Source organism: Ambystoma mexicanum, chromosome 9 (genome assembly GCF_040938575.1).
Source record: "Ambystoma mexicanum isolate Mex_15411 chromosome 9, UKY_AmexF1_1, whole genome shotgun sequence".
Classification (NCBI taxonomy): Eukaryota; Metazoa; Chordata; class Amphibia; order Caudata; family Ambystomatidae; genus Ambystoma; species Ambystoma mexicanum.
In genome coordinates, this window is record NC_090931.1 from 1,109,281,296 (window position 1) to 1,109,304,268 (window position 22,973).

The window sequence follows — 22,973 nt, forward strand, 5'->3', positions numbered from 1 at the left end:
ACTCTGATGTTAACCCTACGTGATCTGTTTTCTAAGTCCTCGAGTTGGAACTCCAGATTCCTCGTAGCCATGTCCAATCGCTCTATGGCTTCACTGTTGGCTGTGGTTTCCTCCTCCTATCTCTTGGAGGCCCTTTTCCAGGGTATCTGTCCTTTCCCCCAATTCTAAATTCAGTTGTAAGGCATGGAGCTCTCCCAAGAATTCCTGTCTAGTCATCATAGAGCGCCCCTCCGCCATCTCCTGATCTGCATCGTCGCCCGACTTCTCCCGGGCTGCTCCAGGGCGCTCTCTTGGGGTATGCGCCGGCCAAATTTCAGGTAGTGTTCGAACTAAATCACCTCCGGCTAGCGCCCCCTTCCCACCTTTGTTTTTGGATTTGGTGGCCATGTTGAAGCAGTCCCCGCTGTCACCTTCTGAGTTGCCAGACCCAAACGGGGCTCGTGGATGAGCTTGAGTCCACGGATCTCACCTCTTAACCCACCGGGGACCAGGGGTAGCGTCGTGAAGAAAAAAAAACAGGCAAGAGGTTCCTTAAATCCTTACGGTTGCCAGAGGTGCCCCTCTGCTCCCCCTCCAGTAGGACGGCAGATCCACTCGGGGCACCACCGATTACACTGACCCCCGTGGCAGTCTCCTAAAAGCGCCTCCCTGAAGTCCTCACAGTTCCCTCTGGGGGAGAGCCGCTCTCCTGCCCGTCCCTTGCAGTAGGAGCGCTGTATCTGCGGGGAGGCAAGGGTATCACTAGGGGCAAGTCCACCGTGGGCCGCGCGGCACCGCATACCGCGATCCAGGTTCCCCGTGAGGCGGCCCCTGTCCCTCCACCCGCCGCTTCTGGTGCCAGGCAGATGATTCCACCAGGGGGCAATGCTCCGAACTCCCCCCCCCCCCACCCCCCCCTTCTGCAAATGGATCCTCTGCAGTGACTGGGAGGCAGGCACCTCCCCCAGCCTGCTCCCCCCTACAGTGTCCACTCTTCGCGACGTGGAGAAGAAGAGGAGGAAAAACTGCCGCCTTATCTTCACGGCGTCTCACCGTTGGAAATCCTCTTCTGCACGGCACCCCGATCCGACTCGGAGCCGCTCCACCGCCACTCTGTCTGCTCTTCACACGCGGGAGGGGGGGCCGCACACACACTCCCCCACAGCTCCTCTCCCGTCCTCTGCGGAGCACTCAGAGCAAGACCCAGATCGCAGGTCCCGCTCTAATCCGCCCTCGGCCCCGATCCTCGTCACCTCGCTGCTCCTCCTCGCGAGTCCCCAGCCAACAGCTGCACCCGCGGCCTCCAACCTCTTCCGCGGCTGGACCCGTAGGAAGTGGCAGCCTCACATCGAAGGCCTCCAAGGGATGCCGCCCAGGGTTTGCGCCGGCTCCAAATTGCTCTCCGCACTCCCCTCCCTCTCCGGTGAGGCGTCTTATTCGCTAAGAACACCTGTGAAAGGGGCGGTGGGCACCCCTATGCTGCTGGGTCCGGAGAGCGCCGTCGGCACGTCTACTCTGTGCCGACGGCCATCTTGAGTCCGTGCCTCTTCTCTTGGTCCTACTGCCACTTTATGTGCTACCAAATCTGAAGATGGCTGCCAGAGGCGGGGCTTAGGTAGAGGGCAGTCATTGGCTGGGGGCAGTATGACCCAGAGACCAGTGATTGGTTATTAGTAGAAAGAGTTCATAAACAAAACTGAAACTGATTTCTTCTTTACCAAGGATTCCCAGCCTGACGGGAATATTCATGAGCATGTGAATCCATGCCAGACCCATGTTGGAGAACAACAGTTACAGGTAAGTAACTTGTTCCTTCGAAAAGGTAAGTCATTTCATACTTGGGTATCAAATTCAATCAATAAGTTGCAGAAAAAAACTGGGGAAACAAACTCTTCTCAAGTAAAAATGCTATGCTCACAAGGAGCCATTCTGAACAGCAGATCTGGGAAATTCTCATTAGTCCCTCTGCGCTCCTTCTGCATCCAGAAAGTAATTCCTATCATGTATGGTGGGGAAGCAGGCTTGTATTTGTCCTGGAAATTACGGACAGAGATGAAAAGCAGGTTTTGGAAACCAATTCTAAAACTCCCAAGATGCCTGCTGTTCGCCGACATAATAGCTGTGTTAGGTTTACAATCTCTTACTCGGTAAGATGGAAATCATTGGCCCTACTGAGAACTCTCTGCTCGAACCGGTGGTTGGTTATAAAATTCTATCAACAAACAGAGAAGGAAGGAGTGCGGTTCTATAAAAAATATGGAAGAATAAATGGATTCAACAACTAACCATCTAGATTCATCATTGGAAGAATTGATCACAAATCCAGATAAAGCAAAGGAAAAGTTAACGAGAAGACTAGATGAGAACTAGAGAATCAAAGCTAGAATACAAATCGCCAAAAATATTTGCAGCCAATGAACACCGAAAAAGATATATTGCTGCAATATTTGATGAAATGTTCAAGCAAACATCAAGAGTATGATGTAGATAAGACTAGACGTGTACCCAAACGAGTTTAGACATAGAGGACAGCAAGGTATTAACGGACAGTGTAGATTCTGACAAAATACAAGGAACCTTTGAATCTACAAAACACCTGCTACTAGACTGTACAACCGTAGCAGAAGAAAGAGCACAATATCTAAACAGCTACTTTGAGCACTTCAAGACCAAGACAAAAGAGGAATGGTGGATACACTTTCTACAAGGAAGAAACCCGCGACTTGTGTGTGCTGTAATACATTTTCTAGATAAACTTGAGAGAGCAGCAAGAAACTACTTAATAACAGATAAGGAACAGTTGAATGGACTCAAAGAAGCTTAAGACTGTATGAGAAGTCCGGACTATTTTAGAGAATGAGATTCACTCTGTAAGGAATTAGGGATACTGTAGGAGAAATGGATTTAAAGTGTGGTAATTGGAAATGTGCAAAAAGTTTTTATATTAAACTAAGTCACAATAAAAATAAAACCAGTACTCTGCTACAAATGTTCCAGCTGATGACTTTACACTTGCTCGGCCAGCTGGAGGAAGAGGATTTTCTGACGTTGCTGGATCTGGAGGACGCCTACTTCCACATCCCCATTCTCAAACACTGCAAATTCCTTGGATTTGTGGTTCAGGGTCAGCACTACCAGTTCAAAGCTCTGCCCGTCAGCCTAAAATCGTTTGAGGGTCTTTACAAAATGCTTGCACCTGTTGGTGGTGCATCTTGGTCGGCATGACCTCCACGTATACCCTTACCTTGGACGATTGGCTCGTGCGATCCTGCTCACACATGCTGGCGAGCAAGTACAGATAGAGAACTGCATCTGCCGAGGGAGTTGGGGTTCTCCATAAACTATCCAAAGTTTTGTTTGATGCCAACTCAGAACGTGCTGTTTCTGGGTGCCTGGCTCAACAGTGTAGCCATACAGTAGCCATACAAGGGTAAGTACAGTGCTTGTCATTGACGCTGACTTGAACGGTGCAGGCCATCAAGTCGCTGCTGGGCATGATGTCCTGCATCAGCCTCATCAGCCTCTGCAGACTTCAGATGAGACCTTTCCAGGAGTTCCTGGATATGAGGTGGATGCAAGTATCGGTGTTGGGGAGAATTTTCATTTTAGTGCTCAATTCCTCCCACCTTAGAGATGCCCAGCTCTTTTGCTGGACTGTATGACTTTTTAATTTTAATCTTGGAGTGAGTGAAACATCTTTCTCACTCTCTCATGTATTTATACCTGATTTGGATTGTTTCCTGTTTTTGGAGTCTGTCAAGCTCCATAGGCATCTACGTTTTGTATGGTGACACACAGCACCTTCAGTGCAGTGTCGAAGAAATACTTTACATTTCTCAGAAGGTTTAAATACCTTGTCTTGTGTGAACTACTGTTCTCAAGAACAGTAAAGTGAAATTGACTTTACTTACCTTTTCATTTTATGGGTCCAGCACACAGCATCGTATGTGGAGTGCTGGGGGGGGGAGTTACCTAGTAGCCCACTATCCTACATTCTCCTGTAACTTTTCTTGTTACCCTCCCTACTTTAAATGGCTGGTGGCAGTAGTTCTATTTTCCTGCCATTGTGCTTTTCTACCACAGGCTGAATCCTCAGCTGCGGTATTCCACCCATGGGTGACAATTTTTGTCAAAATGGCCCCAGTCTTCTTTTTTCACTGTAAGGGACAATTCTCTTAAGACTAATTTCCCTTACCTATAGAGTCCCCCAGCAGCTTTGCTGGTCTTCAAGGGTTTATTTTGTACTCATGCTAAGAGTGAGACTCTTTTTTTCCCCACTCTTGGGCATATGTGTGATGTGGGTTTCAGGCTATTTTTGTGCTTATGGGCTGTGGAGTTTCTCTCACTCCATAGGTATCATCTTTTTACATGTGTGTTACACAGCACCCTCAGTGCAGTAACACGGGGGTGTCACAGTGACCCCCAAACATAGAGTCCATACCCTGGGACTGTCTCCCAGAGCATACAAAGTTACCATTGACTTTGCTAGTCAATAGTTATGAACAAAACCAGTACAACCCATCTTACTATGGAGGTACTGGGAAGGGTTAATAATTTTTCCCTGGTGTTCATTTTTGAGAGAGTACTGTCCAGTCCCTCTCGCCAAAGTGTCTGGCTGGTGGCAGTGGTTACTACCGTAAATATTCGACGACTGTGAATATTTTCCTATGGGATTTTCCCATTGTTCGAGGCTACCACTTTTACTGACAGCCTGTAACGAACCGCTGGGTTATTTTAATAACTTTAATCCGGTGGTGGTTTTTTTTTTTTTTGCCAGATCTTCAATATTTCTTTCTCATGTCTTTCTCTGAAATCCTAACACAGGTCGGTGGTCCTTTGTTCGTCACTTTGGCGGGCTTCAGCACAGAAGCCCTCCTTTCGTCGCCACTGCGTCTGGGGTAGACGGGATGTGTGGGAGGGGAAATAGGCACCCTGGACCGGGTTGCCTACGTAACCCAAGTCACTCTCTGCCCTGATAGGCTGGGGGGTTATCCCGCCAGGATAGCCACCCCACTGTGTGAGTGACAGCTAGGCTGTATGAATGGGGGGGGTTCCTGCATAAACGCAGGGACCTGTGGACTGGAAGACAGAAGTCGCCACTGGACCTGAGAAATCAGAAGAGGAGAGAAGCCAAAGACATCTGCTACGACTGAACCACCGGTGAAGCCCTGCTGCAGATCCTCACCACTTTTCTCCAACGACAAGAGAAGATCTTCACCTGCAAGAGCCTTCTTCCCTTGAGCTGGTGGGACCAACCAGTTCGCTAATCGCCTTCCAGGACCTGCCTTGGTCAAATCGCCAGTGCCAAGCACTAGGAGACCGGATAGCCAGGCACCCGTCCACCACGACCACGATTTAAAGGAGCGTACCTTTTTATTCCGTTTTGGCAGCACCGCGGCTTGATTCATCCCTGGGCAGCCACCATGCTGTTTGACAGGCTAGGCTGTGCATGAATGGTAGAAACCTGCTTAAAAGGCGAGCGTTTTGGGACTAGAGGCACAGTCGACCACTGGGGGAAAGACCCGACAAACCATGAACGAAGCTTGCTGCATCCTCCTGGACCTTTGAATTTTCAGGTGAAGCCCTGCTGCTGTGCAGAAAGTCCTTTTTCTAATCGACAAGAGAAGCTCCAGAAGGGACGTTAATTGGTGGGACCAACTGCTTCGAATGGGTTAGTGGGACCAACTGCTTCGAATGGGTTCAAATCTGTTTCGACGCACAGAGTAAAACCCAAGAAGGTCCTCACAACCTGAAAATGGCAAAAAAAGAAGTCTGGGCCATTTTTGACAAAATGGTCACCCATGGGTGCTGTACTGCAGCTAAGCCTGCGGTAGAAAAGCACCATGGTAGCAGAAATTAAACCGTTACCACCAGCCATTTAAAGTAGGGAGGGTAACATAAAAAAGTTACATGAGAATGTTGGATAAGGGGCTACTAGTTAACCCCCTAGCACTTCACATAAGATGGTGTGTGCTGGACCTACAAAGAGCAAAGTAGTCAATTGCGCGTTACTATTCTTGGGAGCACTAGTTCACACAAGAAAAGGTATTTAAACCTTACGAGAAATCTAACAGATTTCTCTGACACTGCACTGAAGGTGCTGTGTGACTGTACTATGGAGTTTGACAGACTCCAAAAACAGGGGAAACACATCATTCAAAGCAGGTCAAAACACATGAGAGTGAGAAAAAGGTCTCACTCCAGGGTTAAAATTAGTCCCAAATCCAGCAAAAGAGCTGGGCTCTCTAAATTGGGAGGAAATGAGCACCAAAATGAAAATTCTCCCTAACCAGTGTCTGTGAAGGCAGGAAACGAGGGAGGAGTCCAAAACTCCACAACCCTTTGTCTTCCAGCCGGACCGTGAGAATCCAGTGCAAACTGGGATGCTAGCTGTCCTGAAAGGAATGACAATCAATCCCCCCCCCCACAAGTTTGAATGTTGCATGGCTGTTTGATTGGCTGGGTTCTTGCATAAAAGTCTGATCCTGGAAGTAGTCGATCACTGGAGCCAAACCGGAAGAGGATGATTAAGAAACGCAGCTGAGACGATATCCAGCGACCGGAGAGCCTGCTGTGTAACCAGAGCCTGCTATTACCCTTCCTTCCATATTGAGCCATCCCATGCAGTGCTGTGGACTTGCGGGGCTACCATACCCTGCGACCTTGAGCCATTGTGCAGTGCACAGTCTTCCGAATCTTGCCAAAACTTTGTGGGCATCCTGTTGGACCTTCAGAGATGTAAATAGAGTCCCCGCACCGGAGTGCTGGACCTGGCAAACTACGAGAATCCAACCAGCGATGTTCTACCTTCTGTGCTCCTGAAAAGGTGCCAGAGCCACGTCGAGCCGTGAAGAAACCCTTGCTTGAAGCCTTCTGTGTCGATCCCTGCTGAAATAACCCATCCAGGGTACTGTCTTTCCTCATGACAAGAAATGCAGTACCTGGGTTTTTGGCTACAAATCCTGAAGTCGTCCTGCTGCAAACTATTCTTCTGTGCCGAGTAGTTTTGGTGTGTTTTCTGTGATTGGGAGGTCTCTCGTCAGTTCACCCAGGCCCACTGCTTGAACCTTCCTAGGGTGTCTTCTTTAAAATCCCTGCTACCTCAACGAACTCTAAAGTTGAATACTTACTTGTTTGAAGGTCTTCCTCTGGAACTCCATACCTTGCCAGAAACTGAGCCCTATCTCAACCTGCCAACAGCTGGCTCCTAGACCACTAGGGTCCCCCCCCCCCCTCCTCCTCCTCCTCCTCCTCCTCCTCCTCCTCCTCCTAGAACTTGTGTACTAGAATTGGGAAGGGCTGGATAATTTAAAGGTTCTGCATTGAAAGTAAAACAATTGTTAAAAAGTTTACTTGTAAAGGAGTTGGTAGGTAACGTTAATCTCAGTGAATAGCTACAAAAAGTTATTAGTTATCTTAAATATGCCCTGCCATTCTGAAAAGTATATACAGGATTTACTTGGCTTGAATGAGCTGTGTGCCTTCTTAAATAAGTGTTCTCTGTCTTACTTTCCTTCGAAACTGTCTCGCCATTCTAACAGAAAGTAGATAGGTTAACTTTGTGAATTGGGTTCCCATCTTCCCAAAAGTAATGCAGTTGGGTTCACTTTATTATTCCTGTTGGCATAATTGTATGAGTGTCCCCATTTGGGTCTTGCTTCCCCTGACTTGCTGTTAGCCTGTGCAGAATGTCTGCCCTGGTCATGCTTCCCTTTTAGGTTGCTGGTAGCTGCTTACAGATGTATATTATATTGTATTTGGTTAATTATGTAGCGCTCTTTTCTCATTTGTATGGCCTCTATGCGCTTTGTGGTTGAAACACCCTCAGTGACTGTAGTCCATGTGCTGGAGATTCTAAGAGTTTTAGATTCGATGCATGTGTGTATTTGCGCCGGTCTAGGACCCAGGTGGCTGGCTAGGCTAGACTAAGCAGCCCAAAAAGGTTTGCACGTGGGTGGGCGCTGTTGGTGGTTTGGGATAGTGCTATTGTTGCAAGAGTCGATATGTGGCCAGCTCTACCAAATTTATTTTCGTTGGTAGTAGCTGTATGCTAGTGGCTGAGGTGTTGAGGTACTTCGGGTGTTTCAGTGTGGACAGCTATGTGCGCTGCTAGAACGGATGAGTATAGCCATAGCTGCATTCTCCGGTGCATGGGTGTTTGGCTGTGCCTGTGTCCACAGACGTGGTGTAAAGTATATGTGCCGTAGGCGTCGATGTTTGACTGCAGTGATCTTTGTCCAGTGCGTAAGGCAGGGTCTCATTATTCGTGGGGTGATTGTGGGAAAGCCTACGTTTCACAGGGCGATTTACAGAGGCATAATGTTTTTGGCGTTATGGGATCCCAGATGGACTGCCTGTAGGTGTAAGCTTCACTGGGTGGCAGGCAGTAATCGGTCCGTGCCTAGGTTCGTCATTTCTGGCAGTAGAAGGCCTAGGCTTCACAGCATGGTGGACGTGAGAACTGTGCAGTTTAAATTAGAGATTCCTAGACAGCGGGAGCGACCTATGTTTCAGAAACAAGCAGATACGAACACACAAGCACCTGAGACTCCTAGACAGCTGGAGAGAGGCCTGTGTTTAACAAAGTGGCTGGTCTGATAGGCAGTTATGTGGGGGATACCTTGATTTGAGAGTCCTGTATATTGGGAGAGAGGCCTTGGTATCAAATACAGTAGGTTTCACAATATAATAGGCAGATACAGTGGGATAGCTCTGGTGTAGCAGGTGAAGTGTCCTTTCTGCAGTCCGACCCTTGGGCCTTGCAAAATGTGTGTCTTTGCGTGGGTTTGTAGCCTCGGTACTCTATGCGCACCGGTTTCCCCTCACCCGCCGATTTCCTGCATCGTTGTGCAGCTTCCCTCCCTCCGATCCGCCCCCTGCTGCTGAATGGATAGTGTAGCCTCGCTACAGCGAGCTACAAGACCATCTGTCCTCGCCATGCTCTCCGCTTTAGCTCTGGTGTAGCAGGTGTGGTTTTACTTAACTTACAAAACAAGTTCCTCTTAGTCTGTGAACTGAAAGCAACTGTAATTTAATATTACACCCAAAGGTCCAACACCCCTAGAATAACTATTATCCTGAATCACAGTTATAGGTTTTTGCTGTTACTAAAATAAGTGTTCCACTATTCAGAAAAATATATTGTCAAGTTGATTTACTAAGCGATTTGTTGCTGAGCGTCATGGTATAACTGACAGGGTCTACTACCCTTGTATTACTGTGAAAGTAACTTACAGTTCTACTCCCCAGGAATAGGTGTGCCCTACACTGAATGTTTATACAAAGGTCTGCCTTACCTAGAATTGTTTGATGTCTAAATAAGGTCTATGCTTTGGTCTGTGAACTTTAAAGCATAGTGTTGTTTTTATAATGTATTTATATGATCTGTGATAGTACTTTTTACCCAAGATTTACCTTGGTCTACTTATATTTACATAAGCCCTTTCTATTTACAGTGCAAAGTGTTTCTTTGAACCATATTTGTATTACAATTTCTTTGTACTGATTCTACAGCCCTCTCTCCATCCTAAATGAAGCCTGGCTACTCAGTCTATGCTACCCTGAACTCAGGTTGCACAGCCTTATACTAAGAGTGGAGTCTTGTACTGTCACATTTGAACAGTTTTACTAAGCCTTAGTTGGACTTCAGAAACTGTCCTAACGGTGTTCCAACGGTAATTATGCAATATGAGCTGGGCCTCTTATCCTTAACAGCTATAGTGAACTGGAAAAATCTTAACCTTCTTTAGGAAGGGCCTACTGGCAGAAGCGGGCACTTTGAGTTGATAAAAAAAATGTGTGAAGGGGAAATGAGCATGATATTTCTCCAGCATGTGGTCTGGCATGGATTCACATGCTCATGAATATTCCCCGTCGTCAGGCTGGGAATCCTCAGTAAAGAAAAAATCAGTATCAGTTTAGTTTCTGATCTGTCTTAATAGTAACCAATAACTGATCTCTGGGTCATACTGCCCCCAGCCAGTGACTGCCCTCTCCCTAAGCCCCGCCTCTGGCAGCCATCCTCAGATTTTTACCGCACGCTCAAGTGTTGGGAGTCCTCGTGCTTTAGCTCTCGAGTTTATTTGCTGCGTTTTTGCGCTTTTTCAGGAGATTTTCTCATTTTTCGGTTTAATCGAGCCTCAAGCTCCACCGTTTCTACTTCCGATAACGGGGGCCCGTTTCGGAATTCTTCTACACCCCTCAAGGGTGAAGTTTTCGTCGAGTTTACGCTTCTTGGAGGATTCCGGAAGATCTGCGGCCTACCTCAACGGACATGGCCCCAGGACAAGGGAAGCTCGACGCCCGGATCCAAGCTGTTCAGGTGCTGTCCTGGATGCGGATTACAAAACGTTTTCAAGGAGGACAAGCATTCGCGATGTGTCTACTGCCTTCATGAGGACAAGACGCATGTGGAGAAGGACTGTGCGTTCTGCAAGAACCTTTCGGAACGGATCAAACTAGATCGTCGTTCCCGCCTCGCCGCCTGGCTGGAGAAGGTGAGAAGGCGAAGAAAGTCTGAGCGGGCTTCTAAGTCCTGTGAGAGCGCCTCGGCGATGGGGGCCCAACCGAAGGCCAAGCACCACGAGTCCGCAGGCACCGGGAGCGCTGAAAGGTTGGGCTCTTCGGCTGCCAGGCAGGGCGCGACTTCCCTGGCACGTTCAACCACGAGCCAGCGCTCTGGTTCGGGGAAGAGGAAGTCCGAGAACCCGGGTAAGCTGCTGGAGCGGCCCCGGTCGATCTCGAAGGAGGAGTGAGGCGTTGACCCTCCCCCCAAGGCGAAGGCCCAGGACGCACCTAAGGTGGTGAGTGCTTTGATCCAGCCGGCAACGGCCTCTATCGAAGTGGTCGCTGCGACCCTGGCGAAGCCGGCTGAGACTACGCCAGTGGAAACGGCCTCTGGGCCCAGAGTATCCCTGCCACCGCGGAGGGAATCCTCTTTCCAGCCCATCGTTAAGACCCCCGAGAAGTCCCTGGCGGAAAAAGAGGCGGGGGGGCGGTGGCCATTACAGACTCGGTATCAGCCTCTGAGGAGGGGCTGGTGGAAACCGAGAAGGGCCTCAACGAGAGGTTCATAGGCCTCAACGAGAGGTTCGAGAAGGTTTGATCCCAGGGGACGGTTCCCGCTGACGTGATCGATGATGGGGACGAAGAGGGCCCAGTGGAGAGGGCATCCCGTCCGTCGCAGCCATTACCCAAGCCCCAGGATAGCTCGGCGGCCATTTTGTTGGCGATCCAATCGTTATGTACCGAGATAAGGACGAGATTACCACGGACCCCGACGGAGGATCCAGAACCAGGCCCGTCTGGGAAACCCTCTGAACAAGCGGAGGAGAGTCCCCCCCTCTCTGCCCTTCGTGCCCGCGAGGCCGGTGGACCACTCATCCCCCTTGCCGGACCCTAGAGAGGATACTCCGACGGATACAGCGACGGGGATGGACGACGGCGATGACACAGCGGACATCCTGTCATCACTCCCCTGCCCCCCTCGGGTTTCTCCAGCCGACGGAATTGGCTCCTTTCACGCCATGATAACCAGGGCATACGAGCTCTTCCAGCTCTGCCCTGCAGAACAAAAAAAGGAAGGATTTCTTTACCAACGACGAGAGGCCAAGAGGAAGACGGTCCTCGCGGTGCCTTTGCTCGACATCTGGGACGAGGGGCTTGCTGTCCTCAACCCTTCCACGACACCCGCCAAGAGAGACGGGTACGAGAAGAAGTACCGAGTCCCCGATGCCACCCCCTTGTGCCTCGGGCCCAGCCCACGCCGGACTCATTTGTCTCGGCAGCGGCTAAGAAGAAAGCAGCGGGTGCGGCGGCTTCAACTTCCACTTCCCCGCCGGAACGCGAGGGCAAGAAGTTGGACTCCATGGGACGACGAGTCATCTCGTCGGCGGCGACGACGATTAAGGCGGCCAATGCCTTAGCGATCGTGGCCCGCTATGACGGGGAGCTCTGGTTCAAGATAGCTCCCCTGCTAGACTTCCTACCTGACGACAAGAGGGCGGAGGCCCTACAAATTCTGCAGGAAGGCGAGGTGGCGTCGGATCATGCCATAACGGTGGCAACAGACATTGCCGATACCAGATTTTGCCAACTGGGCATCAGTTTGCCTCAGACGACGAGGATGGCTCAAGGCGGCAGACTTTTGCCAGGACGTCCAGACCAGAGTGTTGGATATGCCGTTCGACGGCAACAACCTTTTTGGTAAGGCAGTGGACCAGTCTCTCCAGGCCATCAAGACCGCCTCAGAGACGTCCCGGGCCCTAGGGGTACTTCAACGACGACGGCCCTTTCGGACCTCCGGAGGCAGACCTGGTGCCTCCAAAGGATCCAGCGGTGGTTCTTCCACTTACCGCCATGCGGCCCGCTCCTCTTTCCAGGAGGCCTACAGAGGTCGCGGCAAGCAAGGGGATCCCGCCGTCGGCGGCAAGGCCGCCTCCAAGCAAGACTGAACCGTCGTCGGGCCCCCACCGAAGCACCCGGGTGGGAGGCCGGCTGACGAAGTTCGTCAGCGTGTGGGAGTCCATCTCCACTGACCGTTGGGTGCTGGACACCCTGGCCAACGGGCACTCGCTGGAATTCCAAAAGTGGTGCCCTCGTATTCCTCCCGTGGCCAGGAAGGAGAATTACGTCCCTCAACTGCTGTTGGAGGTAAGGGCGATGCTCAAGAGTGCCATCGAGCTCGTCCCCAGGAGACTCCGGGGCTCCGGAGTGTACTCAAGGTCTTTCCTCGTCAGAAAGAAGACAGGCGGTTGGCGCCCCATCCTGGACCTGCGTCGGTTAAACAAATAAATCAAGGCGCAGAAATTCACGATGGTCACCCTCCAGCACGTGCTGGGACAGCAGGAGGAGGGTGACTTCCTATCGTCGTTGGACCTGGAGGATGCTTACTTCCACATCCCCATTCTAAAAGGGCACAGGAAGTTTCTCAGGTTTGTGGTTCAGGGGCGCCACTACCAATTCAGAGCCCTACCGTTCGGATTAAAGTCGGCACCCAGGGTATTCACCAAGTGCCTGGCACCAGTGGCGGCACGGCTGCACCTGCAGGGGATCCACTACCTGGACGACTGGCTAATCCGGGCAAGGACAAGAGAACTCGCCGTCGAACACACAGTGAGGAATGTCCGGCTGCTCACGGAACTGGGGTTTGCCATCAACTACCCCAAATCCCACCTGATTCCGTCGCAAGTAGCACTGTTACTGGGAGCGAAGCTCGATACAGTGGGACAATTGGCCTCCCCATCAGAGGAGAGGACGAAGACCATCCCGGGCAAGGTGCAGCGCCTGCTAGCCACGGACGTGGCCAGGGTGAGGTCCATCAAGTCCCTCCTCGGGATGATGTCCTCATGCATCGATCTTGTACCCCTTTGCAGACTTTGGATGCATCCGCTACAGGAGTTCCTCGACGCCCGCTGGTTTTAGGCGAGGGGCTGCTTCGAGGACAGGATCCCGCTTGACGAGGCGTTCCGTCGGACGATCCTATGGTGGGGTACCCGTGCTCACCTCACTACAGGCACAGACTTTCAAACCTCGGCGTTTCAGGAGACGGTGACGACGGACACCTCTCTGGTGGGTTGGGGGGGGGGGGACCCACCCCAGAGATCTCCACGCAAGAGGCCTTTGGTTCCCGGAGGAGAGGTCTCTCCACATCAACATTCTGGAGCTCCGAGCAGTGTTCTGGGCTCTCAAGTCGTTCCTTCCGTCCCTCAAGCCCAAAGTGGTGAGGATCTTCACTGACACCACCACCACAATGTTCTACATACAGAAGCAGGGGGGCACCAGATCCCCAGCCCTATCCAAGGAGGTCCAGGATCTGTGGCACTGGGCCGTCACCCAGGGGATGTTTCTGGTTCCCTTCCACTTGGCAGGAATAAAAAACACCATCGCCGACTCACTCAGCAGGGAGCTGCGCTCGTGCCACGAGTGGGAACTACGTCAGGACCAGGTGGATCGTCTCTTTCGACGATGGGGCAAACCCCAGATCGAACTTTTCGCGACGGCAACGAACTCCAAGTGCCAGAGGTTCGCCAGCAGGTTCCCGCAACCGAGGAGCATGGGCGATGCTTTCTCGTTCCCCTGGGACAGCCTGTTTCTTTACGCGTTCCCTCCGTTGCCGTTGCTGCTCCGCCTCATCAACCAGCTCAAGAAGTCCAGGTGCAGAATGATCCTCGTCGCACCGGCATGGCCGAGGCAGATCTGGTTCCCGGACCTTCTGGAATTGTCAACGTCCCCACCAGTCAAGCTGCCAGCGGACGCTGATTTTCTCTCCAGAGAAGGGGGCGCCATTCTCCATCACAAACCAGTCGCTGAACTTGCAGGCCTGGCTCCTGCAGCACTAGAGTTTGGAGGGTACAATATCCCGGCTGACTGCAGAGAGGTTCTTGCAAAAGCCAGGGCATCCTCAACTCTTAAGTGTTACGGTCATAAGTGGAAGAGGTTATCTGTCTGGTGCTGTGCACAGAAGATTAACCCTCTGGGGATTACGGACCCTCAAGTACTGCCGTACCTACTGTCGCTGGCCAAAGCTGGACTGGCTCACGCCTCCATCAAAATACATCTGGCTGCCATCTCCCGATATACCAGGACTATGGGACGGGCGTCCTTGTGGTCTCATCGCCTGGTGAAGATATTTATGAAGGGACTATTCCGATCGTTCCCGCCGGTGAAGGCTCCTGCCCCGGCGTGGGAGCTTAATGTGGTGCTGACCAGGCTCATGGGGGCCCCATTCGAGTCTATACATTCAGCGCCTTTGAAGTCCCTGTCATGGAAGACAGCGTTCCTTGTGGCCATCACCTCCGTACGACGAGTGGGCGAGATCCAGGCCCTATCTTGCAAGCCTCCTTACTTGACTTTTCATGACACGAGGGTGGTGCTGAGGACGCACCCCTCCTTCATGCCCAAGGTGCCATCGGACTTCCACCTCAACGAGCCCTTGGTGTTACCAGTTTTCTTCCCGTCGCCTTCGACACCGGCTGAGAGGACTTTGCACTCGCTGGATGTAGCTAGAGCGCTGAAGTTCTACGTGGACATCACAAAGAGTTTTCAGAAGACGTCACAACTGTGAACTTTGGGTCTGTGAATCAAGGGAAGGCTCTCTCGAAGACTTCCATTTCCAGGTGGCTCTCCGGCTGCATCATGCACTGTCACCGGTTGGTAAACCGACCGCTGCCCGGCCGTCCGAGAGCCCATTCGACCAGAGCAATAGTTACTACTACGGCGTTCCTGTCTGGTGTGCCCCTGCTGGACATCTGCAGGGCTGCTACGTGGAGGTCGACGCACACCTTCACAAGATTCTACTGCGTCGATCGGGACTCGAGGGTCGGCCAAGCAATGCTGTGCAACCTGTTCGCCTAAGGTGAGCCTGGTGAGGAGCTAAGAATTGCTTAATGTTGAGTTTTGGATGTAATGCTTAATGTTGAGCCTTTGCCACCTCCTGTGGTTGTGCATGTGTATACTGCTATGTATTCTTTTATTCATGAGCATGTGAATCCATGCCAGACCCCATGCTGGAGAAGGAACAAGTTACTTACCTGTAACTGTTGTTCTCCAGCATGGGTCTGGCATGGATTCACATGCGAACCCTTCCATCTGCCCCTCTGTGGCTCTTCACTTGGTCATACTGCCACTTTGCGTGCTACCAAATCTGAGGATGGCTGCCAGAGGCGGGGCTTAGGGAGAGGGCAGTCATTGGCTGGGGGCAGTATGACCCAGAGATCAGTGATTGGTTACTACTAAGAAAGACAGATCAGAAACGAAACTGATACTGATTGTTTTTCTTTACCGAGGATTCCCAGCCTGACGGGGAATATTCATGAGCATGTGAATCCATGCCAGACCCATGCTGGAGAACAACAGTTACAGGTAAGTAGCTTGTTCCATTTTATTTATATTGCGCTCATACACAAGAGTTTCAGAGGGCGACCGGACAAAAGGGAGGTGAAAAAGGAGAAGCAAAAAACTGATCTCTGCGGAACAAAGGAGAGAACAGAATAATTAATAAAATGTTTAAATAAGGGCATACATCATGGTAGTGCGGCCAGCAGGTGAGTCAGATTAGGGATAAGTGCAGAAGAAAAGTGGGAGGGGAACTGTATGGGTACATATACAGATCCCCAGTTCATGGGATGGCCCAAAACCAGTGCAGGAGGGGGTGGCAGGGTGAGCAGGTACCTAGGCCCGAGTGATAGTGGGTGGCCAGGTGCACAATGCCAAAAGAAAAAGCAGAATCAGCAGGGGTGAGGGGGGCAAAGGCAGAGAGGAAGGACTTGAGGTGCTTCAGGTGGATGGGAGTCCGTTCCACAGGGAGGCCCCAACCGAAGACCGAGATCTACCCCCAGCTTGTTTCTTTGCAAAACGACTAACCTTGAGGGAGTTAGAGCTAAAGGAGCAAAGGGCTCACAAGGGGCCGGGGGTGTATTTACAGAGGGATAGTTGAAGGTATTTTGGACCCAGGCCCCAGAAAGCCTTGTGGACAATGCAGAGGGTTTTAAATGTAATCCTTGCATCCACTGGGAGCCAATGAAGAGATTTCAGGGCTGGAGAGACACGATCCCAGTGCTGGAGGCCAAGGACAAGTCTTGCAGTCCTGTTCTGGATTAGTTGTAGAGTGTGGAAAGTGGAGGCAGGTAGATTTAGAAAGAGGCTGTTACAGTAATCGAGTCTGGAGAGAACCAGAGCTTGGGAGACCATGAGCTTTTGAGGGATGGAGAGGAAATGCAAAGTGCCTCTGAGGAGCTGCAACAAAAAGTTTGACTTTTTGGAGACATCAAATGTGTGTGGAGAAGGATAGCGTGGAGTCAGAGAACCCTGAGGTTCTTAGCCATGCAAGTGGGGGTAGGAGGGTGGTCAAGGGAGGCCAGCCAGAGAGTGAGAGGGAAGGATGGAGATGGTGTACCAATAAGGAGGATCTTGGTCTTGTTTGCATTTAGGCAAAGATAGTTGGCGGCACACCAATGTTGAATGGCAATTAGACCAGAAGAGATGAGGGAAGGAGAGGAAGAGGCTGACGGAAGCCTGAAAATGAGTTGGGTGTCATCAGCATAGCATGATTTTGTGGGCTGAGTTCTGTGCGAATCTCCTAATGAAGCTCAAAGTAACTGATAATCTTATGAGGAACCCAGAGCCTGTGATGGTTAAGTTATGGCTGGATCAATACCATTGAGTGTAGTAAGTATACATTATTCCATCATGTTGTCATGGACTTCAAAGCTCTCGATACCATTCCATCTTACCGTAGGAAATTTCCTCATGCTATGATGAGAGCGCAATTCTTCTACTTCAATTAAATTTACACTAATGAGGTTTTGGGTGCACGTTGTGGACTTCCTAGAAGTCTCTGAACGTGATGCTTTTGTAAAGTATTGTCTCATATTGAAACTTAGAAGCATATCATAGTATGTTTCGGGTTATCCCATCCCTGGCTTTTTGGACGATATCTTGGAGTACAGAGCTAAGCCTTGTGATGACTAGTGGTGTAAACTGCAAGTAGGGAGGCAGACCTCCTTTATTAGCTGTTAGCGTTTTGTATACATTTTCCTAAAATTAATGATGTGGAGAATAAGTAGATTCTGGAAAAGAATAATGGCAAATTGGGTAGTGCAAATTTGCTCTAGAATCTAAAAATGTGTTGAAAGATTTTATGTATTTAGGAAGAGGAAAAGACTGGTTAATAGCTATATTAATTAATGTAATGGTTTTCATTTTTCGGATTCATTTTTAGTACTGCTCGGATACACAAACCGTGTCTACTAATTTGGAGCGCAAAATTTGAGATGTGAATTGTATTTATGAAATGTATTATGAATTGTTTTAGTAATATAATGTTCTAATTGAATGCTGTATTTTCTATGTATGTGAAAGTTTCATTTGAACCAGAACACAATAAAAAAAGTTTTTGCATGCTGCATTAGTATCACTTTGTTATATGTCTTATGTTTATTTTTTCAGCATGAGTGTCAGCATCATCACATCAAGAATAAGAAGCATTCCAAAAAAGCAAAGAAGCATCACAGAAAGCGTTCTAGATCCCGTTCGGTAAGTGTGCGCCTAGGTTATTACCTCTCCGTGTTTTACTGGATTTTGCATGACTGTTTCTTGAGCTTCCAAGGGTTTTCTTAAATTGTAGGGCTCAGAGTCAGAGGACGATGATGATAACCATTCAAAAAAGAAGCGCCAAAGATCAGAATCCCGAACAGGGTCTGAGCATTCCTCTACTGAAGAATCTGGTGAGATATGTTGCCTGGCTTAATTTTTTCTGGCTTTTGAGCATACATATGTTTTGAAATGTCAAGGTTTAATGATTTATTTCCATTTTGTTTGATACAGAGAAAAGCTATAAAAAGTCAAAGAAACACAAGAAGAAGAACAAGAAAAGGAGACACAAATCTGTAAGTATAGTTGACTTAATTGCAAAAGTCAACCGACTATTTTTAAGGGCATAAGGCAAAATGTGTTGGTTTTTAGTTGATGCCACACGTGATGCAGAAAGTGTGGTGCCTATTTACAAGGTTTTTATTCTGAGTCAAAGCACCACCTTAGTGGTCTCAGAGCACCTGGCATGTCCGGAGTTTGACATATGGTGCTCTTTGTTCTGCCCCCACCCCTGAGGTATCAGGTCTTAGTCTTCAGATGACAAGGAGAAGTGAGAGGATTAGTTTCCAGCAAATGCCACCAATGTATTGACTGGGTGATGTAGAAGGTTGAAAAAGGAATATTTTGTCGTAGCTTGGGTGCATTATGGGGGACCATAGATCAGTATTGTATAACGAATGGTATGCTCCAAGCATGTTTGGCATCAAGGGTTGTCCATGTGAAGCAGTTTAAAGGAGCAATAGTTCGTTAATAGCGTGGTGTTTGGCTGCGAGAAGTGCTTTGTGTTCTTATGCCATCCAGTTAAATCAAACTAGACTGAATACTGAATAGTATCTCAATACTGCTAAACTGGGTGGGCAGATGTGGCCTGGTCTAGAACAGACTGTGAAAGATGAATGTACTTGGACGGGCTGCTATTGTATTGATCTGTAGACCCATTTTAGGTTATGTTGCAAGCTTGACATTCCGAATAAGGGGGCGGGGGAGGTAGTGTGATGCTCTAATCTATTGTTTCTTTGAACCTTTGCTGAATTTTCTTTTTTTTTTTTTGCTGACCTACACTTTCGCCGACTTTTTAAAATTTTATTTCATGTAAAATTTTCACATTACATTTCTGAACGATTGTTAAAAATCGAATTCTCGCTTCAATCGGGAGCCAGTGTAGGTACCATCTGGCCAATGCAACATGGTCTCTAAGTTTAAGCCCCATTATTACTCTAACAGCTCCATTCTGGCAGACCTGGAGTTTATTCCGACTGGTCTTATCAATGCCTATCAGTAGGCTGGAGCAGTAATCGATTTTTTTTGCTCCGATGATGGCTCTGGCAATCGTTTCCGCATTCTCTTGGGAAATCGGAGGTCTTAAGTGAGCAAGTAGTTTAATATAATACGCACATGATGATACCAAACTGCTTATATGAAGTCTCATAGTAAGATGCTGGTCAAATATTACTGCAAGAGTTTTTACTTTCTGCAACGGAGTAATAACTTCTGCTCCTATGTGAAAGCTTTCGTATTCCATGCCCAGTTTCTGTATTCTACGAGTAGATCCAATTACCATCAGCTCGGTTTTGTCCTTATTGAGTGCTAGTTTATTATGAATCATCCATGACTCGATGAGGTCAAATGTTTTGTTAATTTACGTTTCATCCTGTTCATGATTCCCAGTTAATGGAATGACGCATTGCGTGTCGTCGGCGTAGTTTGTAAAAACTAGCCCCGCATCACCCAGCCTACCAAACAGTGGGGCAGTAAAGATATTATGAAAACATGGTGAGGTACATGCACCCTGGGGGACTCCAAAGGTAACTCCAGTTGGAATCGATTTGTCTTCTCCAAGGTAGACTACTTTCAAGATTACGCAGAAAATAAGACACCCATTGAGTTGCAAGTGGTGAAAAGTTTGCAACATCCTTTAACCTGGTGGACATGATTGAATAGTCCACCAGGTCAAAAGCGGCCGATAAATCCAACAGCATAAATAATGAAGCTTGATTCCTGTCCATACAAGTGAGTAGCTTCGTTTTAAGCTCAAGGAGTGCCGTCTCGGTACCAAATCCCACTCAGAAACCCGATTGGTGATCATTAAGGACAAGGTAAGTTTTTAGATGGGCGGAAATTTGTTCATACGCCACACGATCTAAAATTTTCAGTAAGAAAGCTGTATTAATGATAGGCCGGTAGATGCTAGGCAGATCGGATGACAGTACAGGTTTTTTCAGAATTGGCATCACCCATGCCTTTTTTAGATCCTGAAGAACTATGCCGGTTGTCAGAGCTATTAATGAATTTCCGTATTGCTCCTAGCAATGTGGGTGAGCATGATTTAATGATCATTGTTGGATACATCTCATTTTTACCTTTAGTTTAAGCTGCTTTATTATGTCTAATTCCTTCACTGAAATTGCAGAGAAGTTAAAAACAGGGATAGAAAGGGGTTTCTCATAAGCCCAATTAGATTTAATTTTCTTGTCTCGGATTACTTTTTTCAGTAATAGTATTTATAATTTTCTTAAGTTTATCCTGCAAAGCTTGTTGCATCAAGTCACACCAGACGGTATTACCTTTAATCACTTTTTCTGGGACAGTGTGATTAGTTAGGACCTGCTCCTTTAGGTTGCCAAAAAGCTCTTTAGTGTCCGACTGGGCATTTTCGATCCTGGTATTAAAGGAGGTTTTCTTTGCTTCCAAAATTGCCAGTTTATACTTTTTAGCAGCACTCTTACAGATTCTGAGGGAGTCCAACGTTCTGAGGCTTTTCCATGTGTAGAAGTGCTTAAGAGTGAGTGCTTGCGTGCTCTGTAGTCCTGGTGAGAACCAAGCATTCCGCTTACACTCAGCCTTCGGTATCTTTTTCTTAAGTGGTGCTATGGTATTGGCAATGCTATTAAGATTAGAGGAGATGGCCATAGACCATTCCTCAGGAGATGTTAAATTAGATTGGTCCGATAGTGGGTAGAGCAACGGCTCAATTGCACGAGAGGTCATGTTTTTTAGATTGCGAGATAGAATTTCAATACCACCTCTTTGTTTTATTCTTTGGGAATTCAGCAACCACTGTGATCTCATCAAAAAAGTGATCAGACGAAGGACATGGAGAAACAGAAATATCTCTGGTCTTTACTTTATGGCAGGATACCCAATCTAAGATGTGACCTAGGTTGTGAGTGTGTTCCTGTATGATTTGTTCAAAGCCGAATTCTTTTAAAGCTAATGACATCTCAGAAACACCATTATCATCTGCGTGATTTAGCCAGAGGTTAAAATCTCCCATAATCAAGAAACTAGAATCTAGTTTCCTTCTTTCTCATTTGAAAACTAAAAGGTTTGCAGGGAAGCCCTCAGTTATGGTTGGGGGTTTGTATATCGGTAGCACATTTAAGGTGGATTCCGCATTCAAACCAATTTTCACGTAAAGCGAATCCACTCCATCCATAAACTGACCCTTGGTTTCCCTTATGGTTAGGGATGACTTATAGATCAAGGCAACTCCTCCACCCCTGCCCTCTAATCTATCACATCTATACATGCCATAACCATAAGGTATAGCCAGAAGAAGAGAAGATGAGGCTGCAGCCTGAGCCCAAGTCTCAGACTGCACATACGTCAATGTTATTTTCCTCCATTTGTGTGGCCACTTCGACCACATGTTTAACTAAGGATCTAGTATTGTGGATAACCTGGTGGTTCACTCCACCAGGCCTAGCACTCTTCTCCTTGGGAACCACTCCCCCCCCCTTGCCCCTTTTTGAAGAAAACCCGTCCTCCCGAAAGCCCTGTTGGTCTCCTTGGAGGGAGTATGTGGCCCATTCCAGTAGGGTGAAGTTCCACACCTGTCCCACCCAATCACTTTCAGTTGGAGGGTCTTTTGCTTTCCATTTCTGTGCTCCCCCCCCTACCCCCAGGGCCCTTGCCATCAAGAGTACGTACATTTTCTGCTCAGCTTTGGATGATAGGTCTTGTAGCTGGGCCTCTAGCCCCAGTATGGACAGGTCTCTATTGCCGCCTCCTCTACCGCCTTCCCTATTTACCTACTAATAGTCCTGGATGTGAGGGCATTCCCACCAGATATGGTCCCATGTGCCCACCTTCCCGCATTGTCAACCAGCAGAGATATGATACCAATGAATAAAATGTGTGTAGCTTCTCTGGAGTGAGATGCCAATGGACCATAGGTTTTGTCCATATCGCTTCTATTTGTAGGGACCTTGCTAGCCTTGGTATGTTAGTCCATAACCGCTCCCAGTCCCGTTTCTATGTCTTGGCCATCTATCCCCCCCCAAAAAGGGTCATTTCTGATGCTTGTTAATCTGCTTAGAATCACATGCTGTGCATATGGTCCGACATCCAGTGGTAACCACGGATTATTGCATCTTGTCTTTCGGGGACCGAAAGGGGACGTCAGCATAGGCGTGTCTGTAACACGATCCCTATCGTGACGTGCGGTGTACCCAAAATCCCTCACGCGCCGAGGTCCCTCAGATTGGTTTTTTCCACCCAGATAACTGGTCGCCCTATAGCGGAGCTCTTACTAGAGACATTGTTTATCTTTACCAAATTGACAGTTTATTCCCCTTTGAAGACGTGTAACACCTGTCTTCCCCTAGAGCACGACGAGAAGCGGTGTGCGGTATGCAAACTCCTTTGGCCTAAGACCCTGAAGGAGCGCTGTGTAAAACGGTGGGCCGCGTACGGTATGTTATACGTGGAACCTCCTTTCCCCACCACCACGTCCGCTGAAAGTGATGGGGGGGTACTTCGGATGATCAAACATCCGTTTCGGATGTTCTAGACCTTGAGGCGGACGCTTCTCGGTCTGCCATGCCTGTCCCCGACCCTTTTAAGGCTTGACTCTGGTCTTGCTACAGGGACAACACCCGGCGACGGGCGTACAAGCGCATCGC

The 22,973-nt window shown here is 48.8% G+C and overlaps 1 protein-coding gene across 5 annotated transcripts in view; it reads left to right on the forward strand.

The window, feature by feature from the left end:
* Window positions 1-22,973, forward strand: part of PRPF40A (pre-mRNA processing factor 40 homolog A) — a 1,435,679-nt gene that overhangs the window by 1,057,712 nt on the left and 354,994 nt on the right. For 4 of the 5 annotated variants that reach the window (XM_069616435.1, XM_069616432.1, XM_069616433.1 and 1 more), the window contains exons 23-25: window positions 17,926-18,012; window positions 18,104-18,203; window positions 18,304-18,365. In XM_069616435.1, the coding sequence (XP_069472536.1) occupies window positions 17,926-18,012; window positions 18,104-18,203; window positions 18,304-18,365 (249 nt within the window). The remainder of the gene's footprint in view (window positions 1-17,925; window positions 18,013-18,103; window positions 18,204-18,303; window positions 18,366-22,973) is intronic. The other variant, XM_069616434.1, reaches the window with a different exon arrangement.